Genomic DNA, 20626 nt, shown 5'->3' with positions numbered 1-20626 from the left:
GTCTCCAAGGCTCTCCTGATTAAAACCCATCACCACCATATCACCAAGGTTTTCACTCATTAGAATGACTCATTTCAACTAGACCCATATTCAAATGCATCCACTCTTCATCCTCCACTATCTATAGTTAGTCATTCACCCTATGGAAGGCCATTAATGTCACCATGATGGAAATACTATTTTTATTGAGTTTATTTAAAGTATATTTAAAGATAATTGAATTACAACAATTTTTATTGACTATATTTAAATATAATTGAGTTACAACTATTTTATTGAGTATATTTAAAGTGTATTTTTATAAAAAAACGTGAGTCTACTCCGCACCCTCAACTTACCACTCTCAACCATCAGCAACCCCCAACACACACTCCTCTGTGTAGTACCCAGTGGTGGAAATGTGTGTCTCTGTGTAGATAAAGAGTGGTGAGAATGCTGCCAACATAGCTGGGGAGTTGGTGAACCACACACGGGGGCGGATCCACGCTGGTGATGTCAGTTCGTCAGTGCGTCTGATGGAACAGCTGCTGGACATACTGGATGCCCAGCTTCAGGCCCTGCGGCCCGGCAACAAGGAGTCAGCCGCACGCAACTACAACAAGGTAGAAGACACACACGTGCAAACACACACCACACACACACACACACACACACACACACACACACACACACACAGATAGATGTACACAAACACAAAGTTGTACAAACACGCACACTCACACATAGACACATTCACACACACTCACAGACAAACTGAACTGGGTGTTTAAAAATGCACGCTAACAGACCCATAGTGTGTAACATCCCTCTAGACTTGCAGTTTGCCATTGTTTTGGTGTTACAGTACCCTATAGAAGTGTACTGTAACACTATTGTCCTCCCTCCTCTCAGCTCCAGAAGAGAGAGAGGACCTGTCGGGCTTACATCCAGGTAACCTTCCCCTTTAATCCCCACACTTTAAATTGACAATATCTTCTAGCCTACCAGTGTACTGACTACTGAGAATAATGTGGGAAAGATAACCCCTAGCCTGTAGTAGACGTATGTGTGTACTGTATAGGATTTCATCATTCTAGTTGCAGGTGGAGCGCGGTGCAGCGGTGTGTGTGTGTGTACGTATGCGTGTGTGTGTGTGTACGTGTACGTGTGCATCTGTCTGCATGCTGCGAGCGTGTGTGTGTGTAAGCATGCTGCGTGTGTGTGTGTACGTGTGCATCTGTCTGCATGCTGCGAGCGTGTGTGTGTGTAAGCATGCTGTGTGTGCACGTGTACGTGTGCATCTGTCTGCATGCTGCGAGCGTGTGTGTGTGTAAGCATGCTGTGTGTGCACGTGTACGTGTGCATCTGTCTGCATGCTGCGAGCGTGTGTGTGTGTAAGCATGCTGTGTGTGTGTGTGTACGTGTGCATGTGTCAGCATGCTGCGAGCGTGTGTGTGTGTGTAAGCATGCTGTGTGTGTACGTGTGCATGTGTCTGCATGCTGCAAGCGTGAGTGTGTGTGCTGTATGGCTGATGTGTGTCTGTGTCTGTGTGTGTGTGTGTGTGTGTGTGTGTGTGTGTGTGTGTGTGTGTGTGTGTGTGTGTGTGTGTGTGTGTGTGTGTGCTGTATGGCTGATGTGTGTCTGTGTCTGTGTGTGTGTGTGTGTGTGTGTGTGTGTGTGTGTGTGTGTGTGTGTGTGTGTGTGTGTGTGTGTGTGTGTGTGTGTGTGTGTGTGTGTGTGCTGTATGGCTGATATCTCTCTGGATGCCTGAAATGTGTCTGTAATATTTCCTCAGGCTGCTGCTTTCTTTGTAGTTTTTCCTCATGTTCATAGTATCTCTCTGAAATGTGGGCGGAGTAATAGAAGCAGTAATAATGTTTCAGTGACATAACTCAGCTAGGTTTCACTGTAATGTTACTATAGTGATATACGTTGCTATATGAGCCTTGGCTGTGTACTGTTCAGTACAGTATGATATCTCTGGCTATGTGTAAGGGGTCATTTGATAGTATGAAATGATCCTGTGTGTGATATCATAGCATGTAGGATGTATCTCTACATATGAATGATTTCTGTCATCCTGCAGCATATGTGTTCCTTAACCTGTCTGTTAGAAATCTGCAGGGGTGTACGATCTATTCAAAGTCTGCTGTGTTGTAGTGTGTCACTAGAGCACCCTTGTTTAGCATTGGTTGTACTGTAACTTATGAAGCAACACACATGTAATACAGTATATGGTAAATATACATAATTAGAACGGTTTTAATAGGTTTAGTGTAAGGGGAAATGTATGGTAAGGGGAAGGGGAAATGTGTGGTGATGTATGGGGAAGGGGAAATGTATGGTGATGTATGGTACGAGGAAGGGGAAATGTATGGTGATGTATGATATGGGGAAGGGGAAATGTATGGTAAGGGGAAGGGGAAATGTATGGTGATGTAAGGGGAAATGTATGGTAAGGGGAAGGGGAAATGTATGGTGATGTATGGTAAGGGGAAATGTATGGTAAGGGGAAGGGGAAATGTATGGTAAGGGGAAGGGGAAGGGGAAATGTATTGTAAGGGGAAGGGGACATGTATGGTAAGGGGAAGGGGAAATGTATGGTGATGTATGGTACGGGGAAGGGGAAATGTATGGTGATGTATGGTACGGGGAAGGGGAAATGTATGGTGATGTATGGTAAGGGGAAGGGGAAATGTATGGTGATGTATGGTACGGGGAAGGGGAAATGTATGGTGATGTATGGTAAAGGGAAGGGGAAATGTATGATGATGTATGGTAAGGGGAAGGGGAAATGTATGGTGATGTATGGTAAGGGGAAGGGGAAATGTATGATGATGTATGGTACGGGGAAGGGGAAATGTATGGTGATGTATGGTAAGGGGAAGGGGAAATGTATGGTGATGTATGGTACGGGGAAGGGGAAATGTATGGTGATGTATGGTACGGGGAAGGGGAAATGTATGGTGATGTATGGTACGGGGAAGGGGAAATGTATGGTGATGTATGGTAAGGGGAATCAATGAATCAAACATACAGGCCTGAATAGTACAAGAGAATCACACAATGAATTAAACATACAGGTCTATATAGTCCAAGAGAATCTCAAGATGAATCAAACATACAGGGCTGTATAGTCCAAGAGAATCACAAGATGAATCAAACATATAGGCCTGTATAGTATAAGAGAATCACATGGTGAATCAAACATACAGGCCTGTATAGTATAAGAGAATCACATGGTGAATCAAACATACAGGCCTGTATAGTATAAGAGAATCACATGGTGAATCAAACAGACAGGCCTGTATAGTATAAGAGAATCACATGGTGAATCAAACATACAGGCCTGTATAGTATAAGAGAATCACATGGTGAATCAAACATACAGGCCTGTATAGTATAAGAAAATCACATGGTGAATCAAACATACAGGCCTGTATAGTATAAGAGAATCACATGGTGAATCAAACATACAGGCCTGTATAGTATAAGAGAATCACATGGTGAATCAAACATACAGGCCTGTATAGTATAAGAGAATCACAAGATGAATCAAACATACAGGCCTCTGTTATAAATTGGATAACAGGTCAAACGTCTACTATAAGAGTAGAGCAGCAGAAAAGGTCATGTACATCAGTAGCATGTGTAATGTAATGTACAGCAGTAGCATGTGTAATGTAATGCACATCAGTAGCATGTGTAATGTAATGTACATCAGTAGCATGTGTAATGTAATGTACAGCAGTAGCATGTGTAATGTAATGTACATCAGTAGCATGTGTAATGTAATGTACATCAGTAGCATGTGTAATGTAATGTACATCAGTAGCATGTGTAATGTAATGTACATCAGTAGCATGTGTAATGTAATGCACATCAGTAGCATGTGTAATGTAATGTACATCAGTAGCATGTGTAATGTAATGTACATCAGTAGCATGTGTAATGTAATGTACATCAGTAGCATGTGTAATGTAATGCACATCAGTAGCATGTGTAATGTAATGTACATCAGTAGCATGTGTAATGTAATGTACAGCAGTAGCATGTGTAATGTAATGCACATCAGTAGCATGTGTAATGTAATGTACAGCAGTAGCATGTGTAATGTAATGTACATCAGTAGCATGTGTAATGTAATGTACATCAGTAGCATGTGTAATGTAATGTACATCAGTAGCATGTGTAATGTAATGCACATCAGTAGCATGTGTAATGTAATGCACATCAGTAGCATGTGTAATGTAATGTACAGCAGTAGCATGTGTAATGTAATGTACAGCAGTAGCATGTGTAATGTAATGTACATCAGTAGCATGTGTAATGTAATGCACAGCAGTAGCATGTGTAATGTAATGTACATCAGTAGCATGTGTAATGTAATGTACATCAGTAGCATGTGTAATGTAATGTACAGCAGTAGCATGTGTAATGTAATGTACAGCAGTAGCATGTGTAATGTAATGTACATCAGTAGCATGTGTAATGTAATGTACAGCAGTAGCATGTGTAATGTAATGTACAGCAGTAGCATGTGTAATGTAATGTACAGCAGTAGCATGTGTAATGTAATGTACATCAGTAGCATGTGTAATGTAATGTACATCAGTAGCATGTGTAATGTAATGTACAGCAGTAGCATGTGTAATGTAATGCAGTGTAATACAGCAGTGTGAACCTTAGCGCCCCCTCTCGGTTGCCAGGCGGTAGTGCAGACAGTGGACAACCTGCTGCGTACAGAGGCTCTGGAGTCGTGGCAGGACATGAACACTACGGAGCAGGCCCACACCGCCACCATGCTATTGGACGTGCTGGAGAAAGGAGCCTTCCTGTTGGCCAACAACATGTACGGCAACCGCTTCACCGACCGGGCCCCCAATATCGGTAAGAAATAGGGGGAAATGGAAGCAGTGGGGTGCATGCATGTGTGTGATTAGTAATTGTAATTAGTAGCAATAGTAATTCCAGTAGGAGGATAGGTGTAGAGCAGGGCATGCTCAATATCCTGGAAAAGCAGAACAACTCTAACCTTTTGTTCCCACACGCCTGTATGTGTATCTTAGATCTGGAGGTGCACGTGTTGAACACAGAGATGGACCTTCAGGACCTGTCCTTTCCTCAGAACTACGTGAGCGACAGCACCATCCAGCTCTCCGCCTCCACCATCAAACAGTACAGCCGCAATGGTCAGTAACCTTATCACGGTCATCACATCACAGTCAAACCCTACAGCGCTCCCGTTCACTTCATGACCTGAGATATGGGCTCTGGTTCTCCCGTTCACTTCATGACCTGAGATATGGGCTCTGGATCTCCCGTTCACTTCATGACCTGAGATATGGGCTCTGGATCTCCCGTTCACTTCATGACCTGAGATATGGGCTCTGGATCTCCCGTTCACTTCATGACCTGAGATATGGGCTCTGGTTCTCCCGTTCACTTCATGACCTGAGATATGGGCTCTGGATCTCCCGTTCACTTCATGACCTGAGATATGGGCTCTGGATCTCCCGTTCACTTCATGACCTGAGATATTGGCTCTGGATCTCCCGTTCACTTCATGACCTGAGATATGGGCTCTGGATCTCCCGTTCACTTCATGACCTGAGATATGGGCTCTGGATCTCCCGTTCACTTCATGACCTGAGTTATGGGCTCTGGATCTCCCGTTCACTTCATGACCTGAGTTATGGGCTCAGGGATCTCTCAGTCAATGTTTACATTTGCATTTTCATGCGAGTCCAAAGTAATCTGCATGCAGTTGACCAAGTTATTGTTTCATAATAACAGGCCAATCAGATTAATAAAAGCACTGAGACCATTTCTTCCTTGATGGTTTCCTAGCAGCACTCCTAATAGAATAGCTGGAGAGGCGTGTAGATTACTATCACCCATAGCCTGACAGAGCAATCTCAGCTCTCGCTCTCTCTCTCTTTCTCCCTTGCTCCGTCTCTCCACCATCTTATACCCCTCTCTCAATCTCTTCTCCCGTTTCAAGCCCCTCTCCTCCTCCCCCTCTCCCCTCCTCTTCCCCCTCTCCCTCCCTCCAGTCCTTCACCCATCCATCCCTCTCCCCCTTCTCTGTTTTCTGTCAGCGCTCTGGGCTCTGCAGTGGGATCCAGATTAGAATGATTGAAACAAACGCACATGAAAAATTCATATGGAATAATAGGAGATCTGTGAATGCTTGAGGGATGAATGTTCCATTGCCCTCCACATTAAATCTCCCCTCTTTCCCACCAGTCAAAATGAAACGGTTCTTACCATCATTCTAACCTTCACTAACTCTCTCTCTCTCTCCCTCTGTCACTCTGCCTCTCTCCCCTTCCTCCTTTCCCCCTTATCATTCCCCCTGTCCTCTCTCGCTATTTGTCTTCTCTTTTTACTATTCCTCCTTTTCCTCATTATCTTGTCTCTCTCTCTCTCCTTGCCCCCTTCCCTCTCCTTCCCCTCTTTATGTTCTATCTCTCTCTCTTACTCTCTCTCCTTCCCCCCTTCCCCTCTTTATGTTCTATCTCTCTGTCTGACTCTCTCTCCTTCCCCCCTTCCCCTCTTTATGTTCTATCTCTCTGTCTGACTCTCTCTCCTTCCCCCCTTCCCCTCTTTATGTTCTATCTCTCTCTCTCTCTTACTCCCTCTCCTTCCCCCCTTCCCTTCTTTATGTTCTATCTCTCTGTCTGACTCTCTCTCCTTCCCCCCTTCCCCTCTTTATGTTCTATCTCTCTGTCTGACTCTCTCTCCTTCCCCCCTTCCCCTCTTTATGTTCCATCTCTCTCTCTGACTCTCTCTCCTTCCCCCCTTCCCCTCTTTATGTTCTATCTCTCTGTCTGACTCTCTCTCCTTCCCCCCTTCCCCTCTTTATGTTCTATCTCTCTCTGACTCCCTCTCCTTCCCCCTTCCCCTCTTTATGTTCTATCTCTCTCTCTTACTCCCTCTCCTTCCCCCCTTCCCCTCTTTATGTTCTATCTCTCTTTCTGACTCTCTCTCCTTCCCCTCTTTATGTTCTATCTCTTTCTCTTACTCTCTCTCCTTCCCCCCTTCCCCTCTTTATGTTCTATCTCTCTCTCTTACTCCCTCTCCTTCCCCCTTCCCCTCTTTATGTTCTATCTCTCTCTCTTACTCCCTCTCCTTCCCCTCTTTATGTTCTATCTCTCTTTCTGACTCTCTCTCCTTCCCCTCTTTATGTTCTATCTCTGTCTCTTACTCCCTCTCCTTCCCCCCTTCCCCTCTTTATGTTCTATCTCTCTCTCTTACTCCCTCTCCTTCCCCCCTTCCCCTCTTTATGTTCTATCTCTCTTTCTGACTCTCTCTCCTTCCCCTCTTTATGTTCTATCTCTCTCTCTTACTCTCTCTCCTTCCCCCCTTCCCCTCTTTATGTTCTATCTCTCTCTCTTACTTTCTCTCCTTCCCCCCTTCCCCTCTTTATGTTCTATCTCTCTCTTACTCCCTCTACTTTCCCCTTCCCCTCTTTATGTTCTATCTCTCTCTCTTACTCTCCTTCCCCCCTTCCCCTCTTTATGTTCTATCTCTCTCTCTTACTCCCTCTCCTTCCCCTTCCCCTCTTTATGTTCTATCTCTCTCTCTGACTCCCTCTCCTTCCCCCTTCCCCTCTTTATGTTCTATCTCTCTCTCTGACTATCTCTTCTTCCCCCTTCCCCTCTTTATGTTCTATCTCTCTCTCTTACTCTCTCTCCTTCCCCCCTTCCCCTCTTTATGTTCTATCTCGCTCTCTGACTCTCTCTCCTTCCCCTCTTTATGTTCTATCTCTTTCTCTTACTCCCTCTCCTTCCCCCCTTCCCCTCTTTATGTTCTATCTCTCTCTCTTACTCTCTCTCCTTCCCCCTTCCCCTCTTTATGTTCTATCTCTCTCTCTGACTCTCTCTCCTTCCCCTCTTTATGTTCTATCTCTCTCTTACTCTCTCTCCTTCCCCTCTTTATGTTCTATCTCTCTCTCTTACTCTCTCTCCTTCCCCTCTTTATGTTCTATCTCTCTCTCTTACTCTCTCTCCTTCCCCCCTTCCCCTCTTTATGTTCTATCTCTCTCTCTGACTCTCTCTCCTTCCCCTCTTTATGTTCTATCTCTCTCTCTCTGACTCCCTCTCCTTCCCCCCTTCCCCTCTTTATGTTCTATCTCTCTCTCTTACTCTCTCTCCTTCCCCTCTTTATGTTCTATCTCTCTCTCTTACTCTCTCTCCTTCCCCTCTTTATGTTCTATCTCTCTCTCTTACTCTCTCTCCTTCCCCCCTTCCCCTCTTTATGTTCTATCTCTCTCTCTTACTCTCTCTCCTTCCCCCCTTCCCCTCTTTATGTTCTATCTCTCTCTCTGACTCTCTCTCCTTCCCCTCTTTATGTTCTATCTCTCTCTCTGACTCCCTCTCCTTCCCCCCTTCCCCTCTTTATGTTCTATCTCTCTGTCTGACTCTCTCTCCTTTCCCCCTTCCCCTCTTTATGTTCTATCTCTCTCTCTGACTCCCTCTCCTTCCCCCCTTCCCTCTCCTTTACCTCTTTCTTTTGTATCTCTCTGTCTGACTCTCTCTCCTTATTATGCTCCCTTCACACACTATTTCGGGTTTCTTTTTCCTTTCCCTCTCTCATTTCCCCTCTCTATCTCTCTCTCTCTGACTCCCTCTCCTTCCCTCCTTCCCCTCTTTATGTTCTATCTCTCTCTCTGTCTCCCTCTCCTTCCCCCCTTCCCCTCTTTATGTTCTATCTCTCTGTCTGACTCTCTCTCCTTCCCCTCTTTATGTTCTATCTCTCTCTCTTACTCTCTCTCCTTCCCCCCTTCCCCTCTTTATGTTCTATCTCTCTCTCTGACTCTCTCTCCTTCCCCTCTTTATGTTCTATCTCTCTCTCTCTGACTCCCTCTCCTTCCCCCCTTCCCATCTTTATGTTCTATCTCTCTGACTCTCTCTCCTTCCCCCCTTCCCCTCTTTATGTTCTATCTCTCTCTCTGACTCTCTCTCCTTCCCCTCTTTATGTTCTATCTCTCTCTCTTACTCTCTCTCCTTCCCCTCTTTATGTTCTATCTCTCTCTCTCTGACTCCCTCTCCTTCCCCCCTTCCCATCTTTATGTTCTATCTCTCTTACTCTCTCTCCTTCCCCCTTCCCCTCTTTATGTTCTATCTCTCTCTCTTACTCTCTCTCCTTCCCCCCTTCCCCTCTTTATGTTCTATCTCTCTCTGACTCTCTCTCCTTCCCCTCTTTATGTTCTATCTCTCTCTCTGACTCCCTCTCCTTCCCCCCTTCCCCTCTTTATGTTCTATCTCTCTGTCTGACTCTCTCTCCTTCCCCCCTTCCCCTCTTTATGTTCTATCTCTCTCTCTGACTCTCTATCCTTCCCCTCTTTATGTTCTATCTCTCTCTCTGACTCCCTCTCCTTCCCCCCTTCCCCTCTTTATGTTCTATCTCTCTCTCTGACTCCCTCTCCTTCCCCCCTTCCCTCTCCTTTACCTCTTTCTTTTGTCTCTCTCTGTCTGACTCTCTCTCCTTATTATGCTCCCTTCACACACTATTTCGGGTTTCTTTTTCCTTTCCCTCTCTCATTTCCCCTCTCTATCTCTCTCTCTTCCTCTATCTCTCGCTCCCCGTCTCTCTCTCTGACCCTTTTGCTCTCTACCCGTCTCTACCCGTCTCTCCCCGTCTCTCCCTGTCTCTCATCTCTCTCTCCCTGTCTCTCATCTCTCTCTCCCTGTCTCTCATCTCTCTCTCTCCCTGTCTCTCATCTCTCTCTCTCCCTGTCTCTCATCTCTCTCTCTCCCTGTCTCTCATCTCTCTCTCTCCCTGTCTCTCATCTCTCTCTCTCCCTGTCTCTCATCTCTCTCTCCCCCTCCAGGCCAAGTCAAGGTAGTGTTTGTTCTTTATAAGAACTTGGGCTCCTTCCTGTCTACGGAGAACGCCACGGTGAAGATGGAGCTGGAGGCGGCACCGGGGGAGCGGGGATTGGCGGTCAACTCCCACGTCATCGCCGCCTCCATCAATAAAGAGTCCAGCAGAGTGTTCCTCACTGAGCCGGTGGTGTTCACACTCAAACACTTACAGGTAAACACTTACAGATACATTTAATGTCATACTTACATACTTACATACTTACAGAACGGCTCATAATAATGGCTGGAACAGAGCAAATGGAATGGCATCAAACCATGTGTTTGATGCCATTCCACTAATTTTTACCTTTATTTAACTACGCAAGTCAGTTCAGAACAAATTCTTATTTTCAATGACGGCCTAGGAACAGCCTGTTCAGGGGCAGAACAACAGATTTGTACCTTGTCAGCTCGGGGGTTTGAACTTCCAACCTTCCGGTTACGCTCTAACCACTAGGCTACCCTGCCGCCCCATTACGCCTCAGACATTACCATGAGCACATTCACCTCAATTAAGGTGCTTCCAACCTGTGACCCACAAACTCTCCCATACACACAATATACTCCCATACACACAATACACTCCCATACACACAATACACTCCCATACACACAATACACACAATATACACCCATACACAATACACTCCCATACACACAATATACACAATACACTCACATACACACAATACACTCCCATACACAATACACTCCCATACACACAATATACACCCATGCACAATACACTCCCATACACACAATACACTCACATACACACAATATCCACGCATACACAATACACTCCCATACACACAATATACACCCATACACACAATATACACTCATACACAATACACACAATACACTCCCATACACACAATACACTCCCATACACACAATATACACCCACACACAATACACTCCCATACACACAATACACTCCCATACACGCAATACACTCCCATACACACAATACACTCCCATACACACAATACACACCCATACACAATACACTCCAGTATACACACTTCACTCCCATACACACACCCATACATAATACACTCCCATATACACAATACACACCTATACAAAATACACTCCAATATACACACTACACTCACGTAATAATTACACTCACATACACTTGCATGAACCGAAAGGTTGCAAGATCGATTCCCCAAGCTGACAATTTAAAAATCTGCCGTTCTGCCCACTGTTCCAAGGCCATCAATAAAAGTATGAATTTGTTCTTAACTGACTCGCCTAGTTAAACTAAGGTAAAATACATTTTAAAATAATAATAAATAAATAAACATAAATGTACATTGACATAATTTACACATACAGGAGTTTAAACACTATACCACATACTGTACTGTAGTAGACTAACAAGCCCATACACATACTGTACTGTAGTAGACAAACAAGCCCATACACATACTGTACTGTAGTAGACAAACAAGCCCATACACATACTGTACTGTAGTAGACTAACAAGCCCATACACATACTGTACTGTAGTAGACAAACAAGCCCATACACATACTGTACTGTAGTAGACTAACAAGCCCATACACATACTGTACTGTAGTAGACTAACAAGCCCATACACATACTGTACTGTAGTAGACTAACAAGCCCATACACATACTGTACTGTAGTAGACTAACAAGCCCATACACATACTGTACTGTAGTAGACTAACAAGCCCATACACATACTGTACTGTAGTAGACTAACAAGCCCATACACATACTGTACTGTAGTAGACTAACAAGCCCATACACATACTGTACTGTAGTAGACTAACAAGCCCATACACATACTGTACTGTAGTAGACTAACAAGCCCATACACATACTGTACTGTAGGAGACAAACAAGCCCATACACATACTGTACTGTAGTAGACTAACAAGCCCATACACATACTGTACTGTAGTAGACTAACAAGCCCATACACATACTGTACTGTAGTAGACTAACAAGCCCATACACATACTGTACTGTAGTAGACTAACAAGCCCATACACATACTGTACTGTAGGAGACAAACAAGCCCATACACATACTGTACTGTAGTAGACTAACAAGCCCATACACATACTGTACTGTAGTAGACTAACAAGCCCATACACATACTGTACTGTAGTAGACTAACAAGCCCATACACATACTGTACTGTAGTAGACTAACAAGCCCATACACATACTGTACTGTAGTAGACTAACAAGCCCATACACATACTGTACTGTAGTAGACTAACAAGCCCATACACATACTGTACTGTAGTAGACTAACAAGCCCATACACATACTGTACTGTAGTAGACTAACAAGCCCATACACATACTGTACTGTAGGAGACAAACAAGCCCATACACATACTGTACTGTAGTAGACTAACAACCCCATACACATACTGTACTGTAGTAGACTAACAAGCCCATACACATACTGTACTGTAGTAGACTAACAAGCCCATACACATACTGTACTGTAGTAGACAAACAAGCCCATACACATACTGTACTGTAGTAGACTAACAAGCCCATACACATACTGTACTGTAGTAGACTAACAAGCCCATACACATACTGTACTGTAGTAGACTAACAAGCCCATACACATACTGTACTGTAGGAGACAAACAAGCCCATACACATACTGTACTGTAGTAGACTAACAAGCCCATACACATACTGTACTGTAGTAGACTAACAAGCCCATACACATACTGTACTGTAGTAGACTAACAAGCCCATACACATACTGTACTGTAGTAGACTAACAAGCCCATACACATACTGTACTGTAGTAGACAAACAAGCCCATACACATACTGTACTGTAGTAGACTAACAAGCCCATACACATACTGTACTGTAGTAGACTAACAAGCCCATACACATACTGTATACAGAGCATCAAACCCTACGTCCCCCACACTGTACACACTATTCTGTTACTGTACACATGCATTACAATATATTTCACCTCTCACCCTTTCTCTCTCTCTCTCACATATTTGCCAACTGTTTAAATAGGCTGTATTTTCTTTCCCTGTCATCTGCTTGTACTGTATAGAAACATGTTTAAATGGATTGCAGCACTTTATGTTCGTTATTTATGTTTGTGTGTTGTTATAAAGCCTGTGACAGAACCATTTACCTTGGGTATCAATAAAGTGAATTCATTTTCATTTGAAATTACCCCCCCCCCCCCCCTCTCTCTCTCTCTCTCTCTCTCTCACTCTCCCCCTCCAGTTGGAGAACCACTACAGTCCCAACTGTTCGTTCTGGAATTACTCTGAGCGGTCGATGACAGGCCAGTGGTCGTCTCAGGGCTGTAGACTGCTGGACACCAACAGCACACACACCACCTGCTCCTGTTCCCACCTCACCAACTTTGCTGTGCTCATGGCCCACCACCAGCCTGATGTAGGTCCAGTGGATATTACACACACACACACACACACACACACATACACACACACACACACACACACACACACACACACACACACACACACACACACACACACACACACACACACACACACACACACACACACACACCACCTGCTCCTGTTCCCACCTCACCAACTTTGCTGTGCTCATGGCCCACCACCAGTCTGATGTAGGTCCAGTGGATATTACACACACACACATACACACACACATACACACACATACACACACACACACACAGGCATACAGACAGACAGACAAACACACAGACACACAGGCACACACCAAGGTTATTATAGTAAATCATCAGCCGCCTCAGTGTTGTTTTAGAGAATTTGGCAGTACGTCCTACGAGCCTCACAACCACAGACCACGTATTATCACTCCAGCCCAGGATCTCCACATCCGGCTATACTGAAACTGTTATCTTTGACTCCAAAACTAACTACAATAATAAAAACCATCAAGAATTATGTTCAGTTTTAGTCATTTTGGAGGGGAGGTGATAGAATGGGGTTTTTAAGCTTTTTTTATGGGGTTTTCTGAATTTTCGGAATCTGGCGAGTCACGTTGGGATTGACTTTATAATTTAAAGGTAGACTCATCGAGATGACGTTGCCATGAGCAGCACCACATATATTTGGCGCGTTTGAGTGGTAAGGCTAAAGTGGTAAGGCTAAATATACAGTGCCTTGCAAAAGTATTCCTCCCCCTTGGTGTTTTTCCTATTTTGTTGCATTACAACCTGTAATTTAAATATATTTTTATTTGGATTTCATTTAAAGGACATACACAAAATAGTCCAAATTGGTGAAGTGAAATTTAAAAAATGACTTGTTTCAAAGAATTCCCAAATATTTAAAACGGAAAAGTGGTGTGTATATATGTATTCACCCCCTTTGCTATGAAGCCCCTAAATAAGATCTGGTGCAACCAATTACCTTCAGAAGTCACATAATTAGTTAAATAAATTCCACCTGTGTGCAATGTAAGTGTCACATGATCTAAGAATATATACACCTGTTCTGAAAGGCCCCATTGTCTGCAACTCCAGTAAGCAAGGGGCACCACCAAGCAAACGGCACCATGAAGACTAAGGAGCTCTCCAAACAGGTCAGGGACAAAGTTGTGGAGAAGTACAGATCAGGGTTGGGTTATAAAAATATCAGAAACTTTGAACATCCCACAGAGCACCATTAAATCCGTTATTAAAAAATTGAAAGAATATGGCACCACAACAAACCTGCCAAGAGAGGGCCGCCCACCAAAACTCATGGACCAGGCAAGGAGGGCATTAATCAGAGAGGCAACAAAGAGACCAAAGATAACCTCGAAGGAGCTGCAAAGCTCCACAGCAGAGATTGGAGTATCTGTCCATAGGACCACTTTAAGCCCTACACTACACAGAGCTGGGCTTTACGGAAGAGTGGCCAGAAAAAAAGCCATTGCTTTTTGGTGTTCGCCAAAAGGCATGTGGGAGACTTCCCAAACATATGGAAGAAGGTACTCTGGTCAGATGAGACAACAATGTAGCTTTTTGGCCATCCAGGAAAATGCTATGTCTGCCTCAAATCCAACACCTCTCATCACCCTGATAACCCCATCCCCACAGTAAAGCATGGTGGTGGCAGCATCAGCAGGGACTGGGAAACTGATCAGATGGATGATGGCTGGTTCTAAATACAGGTAAATTCTTGAGGGAAACCTGTTTCAGTCTTCCAGAGATTTGAGACTGGGACAGAGGTTCACCTTCCAGCAGGACAATGACCCTAAACATACTGCTAAAGCAACACTCAAGTGGTTTAAGGGGAAACATTTAAATGTCTTGGAATGGCCTAGTCAACGCGCAGACCTCAATCCAATTGAGATTTTGTGGTATGACTTAAATATTGCTGTACACCAGTGGAACCCATCCAGCTTGAAGGAGCTGGAGCAGTTTTGCTTGGAAGAATGGGCAAACATCCCAGTGGCTAGATGTGCCAAGCTTATAGAGACATACCCCAGCTGCAAAAGGTGGCTCTACAAAGTATTGACTTTGGGGGGGTGAATAGTTATGCACTCTCAAGTTTTCTGTTTTTTTATTTTTTATTTCTTGTTTGTTCACAATAAAAAGTATTTTGCATCTTCAAAGTGGTAAGCATGTTGTGTAAATCAAATGACACAAATCCCCCAAAAATCTATTTTAATTCCAGGTTGTAAGTCAACAAAATAAGAAAAATGCCAAGGGAGGTGAATACTTTCGCAGGCCACTGTATGTGCGTGTACATTGGACTATCAATTGGTGAGAGAGAATCAAATATCACATTATATATAAACTCAGCAAAAAAATAAACATCCCTTTTTTAGGACCCTGTCTTTCAAAGATCCTTCGTAAAAATCCAAATAACTTCACGTATCTTCATTGTAAAGGGTTTAAACACTGCTTCCCATGCTTGTTCAATGAACCATAAACAACTAATGAACATGCACCTGTGGAACGGTCGTTAAGACACTAACAGCTTACAGACGGTAGGCAATTAGGGTCACAGTTATGAAAACGTAGGACACTAAAGAGGCCTTTCTACTGACTCTGAAAATACCAAAAGAAAGATGCTCAACTGCGTGAACGTGCCTTAGGCATGCTGCAAGGAGGCATGAGGACTGCAGATGTGGCCAGGGCAATAAATTGCAATGTCCGTACTGTGAGACGCCTAAAACAGCGCTACAGGGGGACAGGACGGACAGCTGATCGTCCTCACAGTGGCAGACCACGTGTAACAACACCTGCACAGGATTGGTACATCCAAACATCTGTGGGACAGGTACAGGATGGCAACATCAACTGCCCGAGTTACACCAGGAACACACAATCCCTCCATCAGTGCTCAGACTGTCTGCAATACGCTGAGAGAGGCTGGACTGAGGGCTTGTAGGCCTGTTGTAAGGCAGGTCCTCACCAGACATCACCGGCAACAACGTCGCCTATGGTCACAAACCCACTGTCGCTGGACCAGACAGGACTGGCTAAAAGTGCTCTTCACTGACGAGTCGCGATTTTGTCTCACCAGGGGTGATGGTCGGAATCACATTTATCATCGAAGGAATGAGCGTTACACCGAGGCCTGTACACTGGAGCGAGACCGATTTGGAGGTGGAGGGTCCGTCATGGTCTGGGGCGGTGTGTGACAGCATCATCAGACTGAGCTTGTTGTCATTGCAGGCAATCTCAACGCTGTGCATTACAGGGGTGACTGACATTCCTGTTTTGCAGGAAATCACTCACAGAACGAACAGTATGGCTGGTGGCATTGTCATGCTGGAGGGTCATGTCAGGATGAGCCTGCAGGAAGGGTACTACATGAGGGAGGAGGGTGTGTTCTGCCATGGCCAGCGAAGAGCCCGGATCTCAATCCCATTGAGCAAGTCTGGGACCTGTTGAATCAGAGGGTGAGGGCTAGGGACATTCCCCCCAGAAATGTCCGGGAACTTGCAGGTGCCTTGGTGGAAGAGTGGGGTAACAGCTCACAGCAAGAACTGGCAAATCTGGTGCACTCTATGAGGAGAAGATGCACTGCAGTACTTAATGCAGCTGGTGGCCACACCAGATGCTGACTTACTTTTGATTTTGACCCCCCCTTTGTTCAGGGACACATTATTCCATTTCTGTTAGTCACATGTCTGTGGAACTTGTTCAGTTTATGTCTCAGTTGTTGAATCTTGTTATGTTTATACAAATATGTACACATCTTAAGTTTGCTGAAAATAAGCACAGTTGACAGTGAGAGGACCTTTATTTTTTTTAAATGAATTTACATATACAGTATGTGAATCACGGCAAAGTGTGCTCCTGTTTCAGTCATGTCTTTGGTCACTTCCCGTGGGTCAAACAAAAACACCATAATGATTGGTTGACAATAGAGCCTCCTACAATTCAGGCAATGGCTACAGGATGAAGTTGATGAAGAGCAAATGCAGAAACTTGAAGTTGACTGCAGTCAAAACTTCATGATCTTTGACCACATGGTTTTTGTCAAGTTCATGCAGTTGTCATATCAAGTCAGACAGATTTTATCACCATAATGCAACACACTTTGGAAGGCTGTGACCAAAAATGGTCAACGACTTGACAAAAGTGATCAAACGTGCCCTGTTTCTGCGATAACTCTTGGACTCTTGACAACATGATAAAATGTTATTACACCTTGCTGAAACAAGCAAGGTGTTGTAGCAAACTATAAATAAAATGGGCTTGGAACCGCTCACCCTGGCAATTTGACTGTTAAACTCATGGGTACACTCGCAATGGCTGCCTGGTATTGTGACGCAATCATTTCCACGGTAATGTAGAATGTTCAGTGAAATGATGTTAACTGATGTGGCTAATACAGTGGAATATATGTTTATGTAATCTCATTAGAGCTGAATCTACCAATCACAGCACATATAATTAAGAATTTGAATACTAGAATGGACATGAACCTTCTTATGATTGGATAAAGATCTGCCATTTTGGTTAGGGAGTTGGTCTGTTAGCTAGCTAGCCATCCAATTGTAGAGGAATAATTCCATTCACTTTTCAAAGAAACGGCCAATATGCCAACATTCTATTCAAACAATGCAGTCAATCCACATCCATAAACTTGCTGAAATCAGTTGCTGATGGAATGTTGAGGGTTTATTAAATAGCCCCTCTAGTAATTTAACAGGATCTCTATGACACAGCACATATTGATGGCCGTCACTAGATAACACACCCACAGTCATAATTATGACTAAACTCCACCCATTCCTACAATACCCCCACCCATTTCTACAATTTCTCAAAACAGGAAGTAAAAGCAGGAAGTAAAAACAAGAAATTCATAGACATAGCTATGCATGCAAGGACTGTCCATGCATGATATCCAAATTATAGTTTTAACCTTGTTTTTTATACTATACATTGTTTGTTTACATTTACTTTGTTTACAGAATAAACAAGCTTATTTTTGAAGTCCTGATGGGGTATGACAGTTGAACTAAGCTCATTTATAAGTAATATTCTTCAAGAATCAATGGGTGCATGTCATTAATTTACAAGGCTGTATGTAGCAACTGCTGATTGCCCCTTTAAACTAAATAAAAACTAGTAAAGTGAATGTGAAACTAACTGAAACTAAACTGATTTGAAACAATGTTCTTCAAACTAATAGATATAAAGACAAATATAAAAACGCTAAAATATAATAACCTTGGCACACACACACACACACACACACACACACACACACATACATGCACACACACGTACACAAACACACACATGCATGTAAACACACGCACACTTACTCAAACTACTCTCTCTTTCTCCTTCAATCTCTCTCTCTCTCTCTCTCTCTTTATTTCTCCCTCCCACGCACTCACACTTACAAATTCATGTCCTGCAACTCTGACTGACATTCACTTGAATGTGAATGTCATGTCTTTTTTCAGGATGTCTTGTCTTCTTGTCTACATTTTAGCTGAATGAGAATACATTTATAAATATAAACTCTCTCACTCTCACCCTTTCTCCTTGTCTCCCATCATTCCTACCTCCCATCCCTTTCCTCCCTATATCTGTCTCACCTCTCTTCTTCCTCTTCTCCCCCATCTCTCTCCCCCACCCCTTTTCCTCCCTCTCCATCCCCACCATCCCTCTCTCCACAGTACCCTGGGAGGATGCACGAGTTGATCCTGTTTGTGATCACCTGGGTGGGCATTGTGATCAGCCTGGTGTGCCTGGCTATCTGCATCTCTACCTTTTGCTTCCTGAGGGGCCTGCAGACCGACCGCAACACCATCCACAAGAACCTCTGCATCAACCTCTTCATCGCAGAGCTCCTCTTCCTTATCGGAATCGACAAGACCCAGTACCACGTGAGTAGGGGAGGGGAGGGGAGAGGGAGAGAGGGACATGTAGCCTGGTTCCAGATCTGATTGTGCTGTCTTGTTAAGTCATAAAGACATTGTCATGTGGCATGTGAAATAACTGATCTGGGGCCAGGCAAGGGGACAAGTGCCTCGTACATGGAACACCTAATACAGGACAGAGAGACGTCTGTCTCGCACTTGGAACACCATCAGACAGACTAAAGGGGAAGTGCTTTTCATTATGGATCATGAGAATGAAAAGGTCCTCTGTTACAGGGCTTGAATGACCCTATGCTGTCCTTTTCTGGATCTTACTCACCTTCCTTTGCTATTTTCCTTTTCTCTTTCACTCCTTTTCACCCCTCTGTTTTTTAAATCTCTCTTTTCTATATTATTTTACTCTCCTTCTCATTCTTTCTCTCTCTCACTCCCTGACCTCCCTCTGTCTCCCTCTTTCTCCTTCTCCTTCTCTCTGTCTCAGATTGCCTGTCCGATCTTTGCTGGGCTGCTTCACTTCTTCTTCCTGGCTGCATTCTCCTGGATGTGTCTGGAGGGGGTGCAGCTCTATCTGTTGCTGGTGGAGGTGTTTGAGAGCGAGTACTCCCGCAAGAAGTACTACTACCTGTGTGGCTACTGCTTCCCAGCTCTGGTGGTGGGCATCTCGGCAGCCATAGACTACCGGAGCTATGGGACCAAGAAAGCGTACGTGTGAAGCAGTCCCTTTTCACCTGCAGATTGAGAGACAGGATTATGCTAGTTTAGAGTGCCTAGACTATTCCCCTGACAGGGAATGTAATATGGAGTGTAGTGTGAAGAGGATTGTTCTCTTTCCTTCCCCCCATGGACAAGGGTTTTGAACAGTTAGCCGAAGCCTGCTGATTAGCTTCTATAAGATATCCTCCGAGACAGGGAATGAGTGGATGTGTGATGTGTGATTTGTGTGTGTGTGCGACTGTGACTGTGATATTTGAATGTTTTCCTATGTCCCATGTCTAGGTGCTGGTTGCGGGTGGATAACTACTTCATCTGGAGCTTCATTGGCCCTGTTTCTTTTGTTATTATGGTACAGTCATTCATTATGATGCTATTATGACCAACTGTATTACATTCTTTTTCATTCAGGCTACTTACTTATTTACTGAATCCTCTTAGTTCCTGGAGGAACATAGGGCCTGTACTAAAGACTAACTTCACAAATATCACAACAATTTAAGACCAGAGTCTGTTCTAGGATTCCACTGAATGTGTTGTAGAGGTGTGTAACCTTTGACCTTTCCCCCACTAGCTGAACCTGGTGTTCCTCATGATCACCGTGCACAAGATGACCCGCAACTCCTCTGCCCTAAAACCTGACTCCAGTCGCCTCGACAACATCAAGTGAGTCCCTCTCAGCAGATGTTAGGGGTCAGTGAAGCCTCCCAGGTCATGTGATTAGG

General features: G+C 44.1%; 1 protein-coding gene across 2 annotated transcripts in view; it reads left to right on the top strand.

The window, feature by feature from the left end:
- Positions 1–20626, top strand: part of LOC110485210 (adhesion G protein-coupled receptor L1) — a 218625-nt gene that overhangs the window by 184054 nt on the left and 13945 nt on the right. For both annotated transcript variants that reach the window (XM_090197034.1, XM_090197035.1), the window contains 10 exons: positions 417–602; positions 892–930; positions 4690–4870; positions 5050–5172; positions 9819–10024; positions 13116–13289; positions 18987–19196; positions 19672–19892; positions 20187–20253; positions 20476–20567. In XM_090197034.1, the coding sequence (XP_090053160.1) occupies positions 417–602; positions 892–930; positions 4690–4870; positions 5050–5172; positions 9819–10024; positions 13116–13289; positions 18987–19196; positions 19672–19892; positions 20187–20253; positions 20476–20567 (1499 nt within the window). The remainder of the gene's footprint in view (positions 1–416; positions 603–891; positions 931–4689; positions 4871–5049; positions 5173–9818; positions 10025–13115; positions 13290–18986; positions 19197–19671; positions 19893–20186; positions 20254–20475; positions 20568–20626) is intronic.

Source organism: Oncorhynchus mykiss, chromosome 13, assembly GCF_057628025.1.
Source record: "Oncorhynchus mykiss isolate SJ-2025 chromosome 13, ASM5762802v1, whole genome shotgun sequence".
In the NCBI taxonomy this organism is placed as follows: domain Eukaryota; kingdom Metazoa; phylum Chordata; class Actinopteri; order Salmoniformes; family Salmonidae; genus Oncorhynchus; species Oncorhynchus mykiss.
Note: the sequence above shows the minus strand (reverse complement) of the source record. Positions and strands in the feature narration are given on the sequence as shown.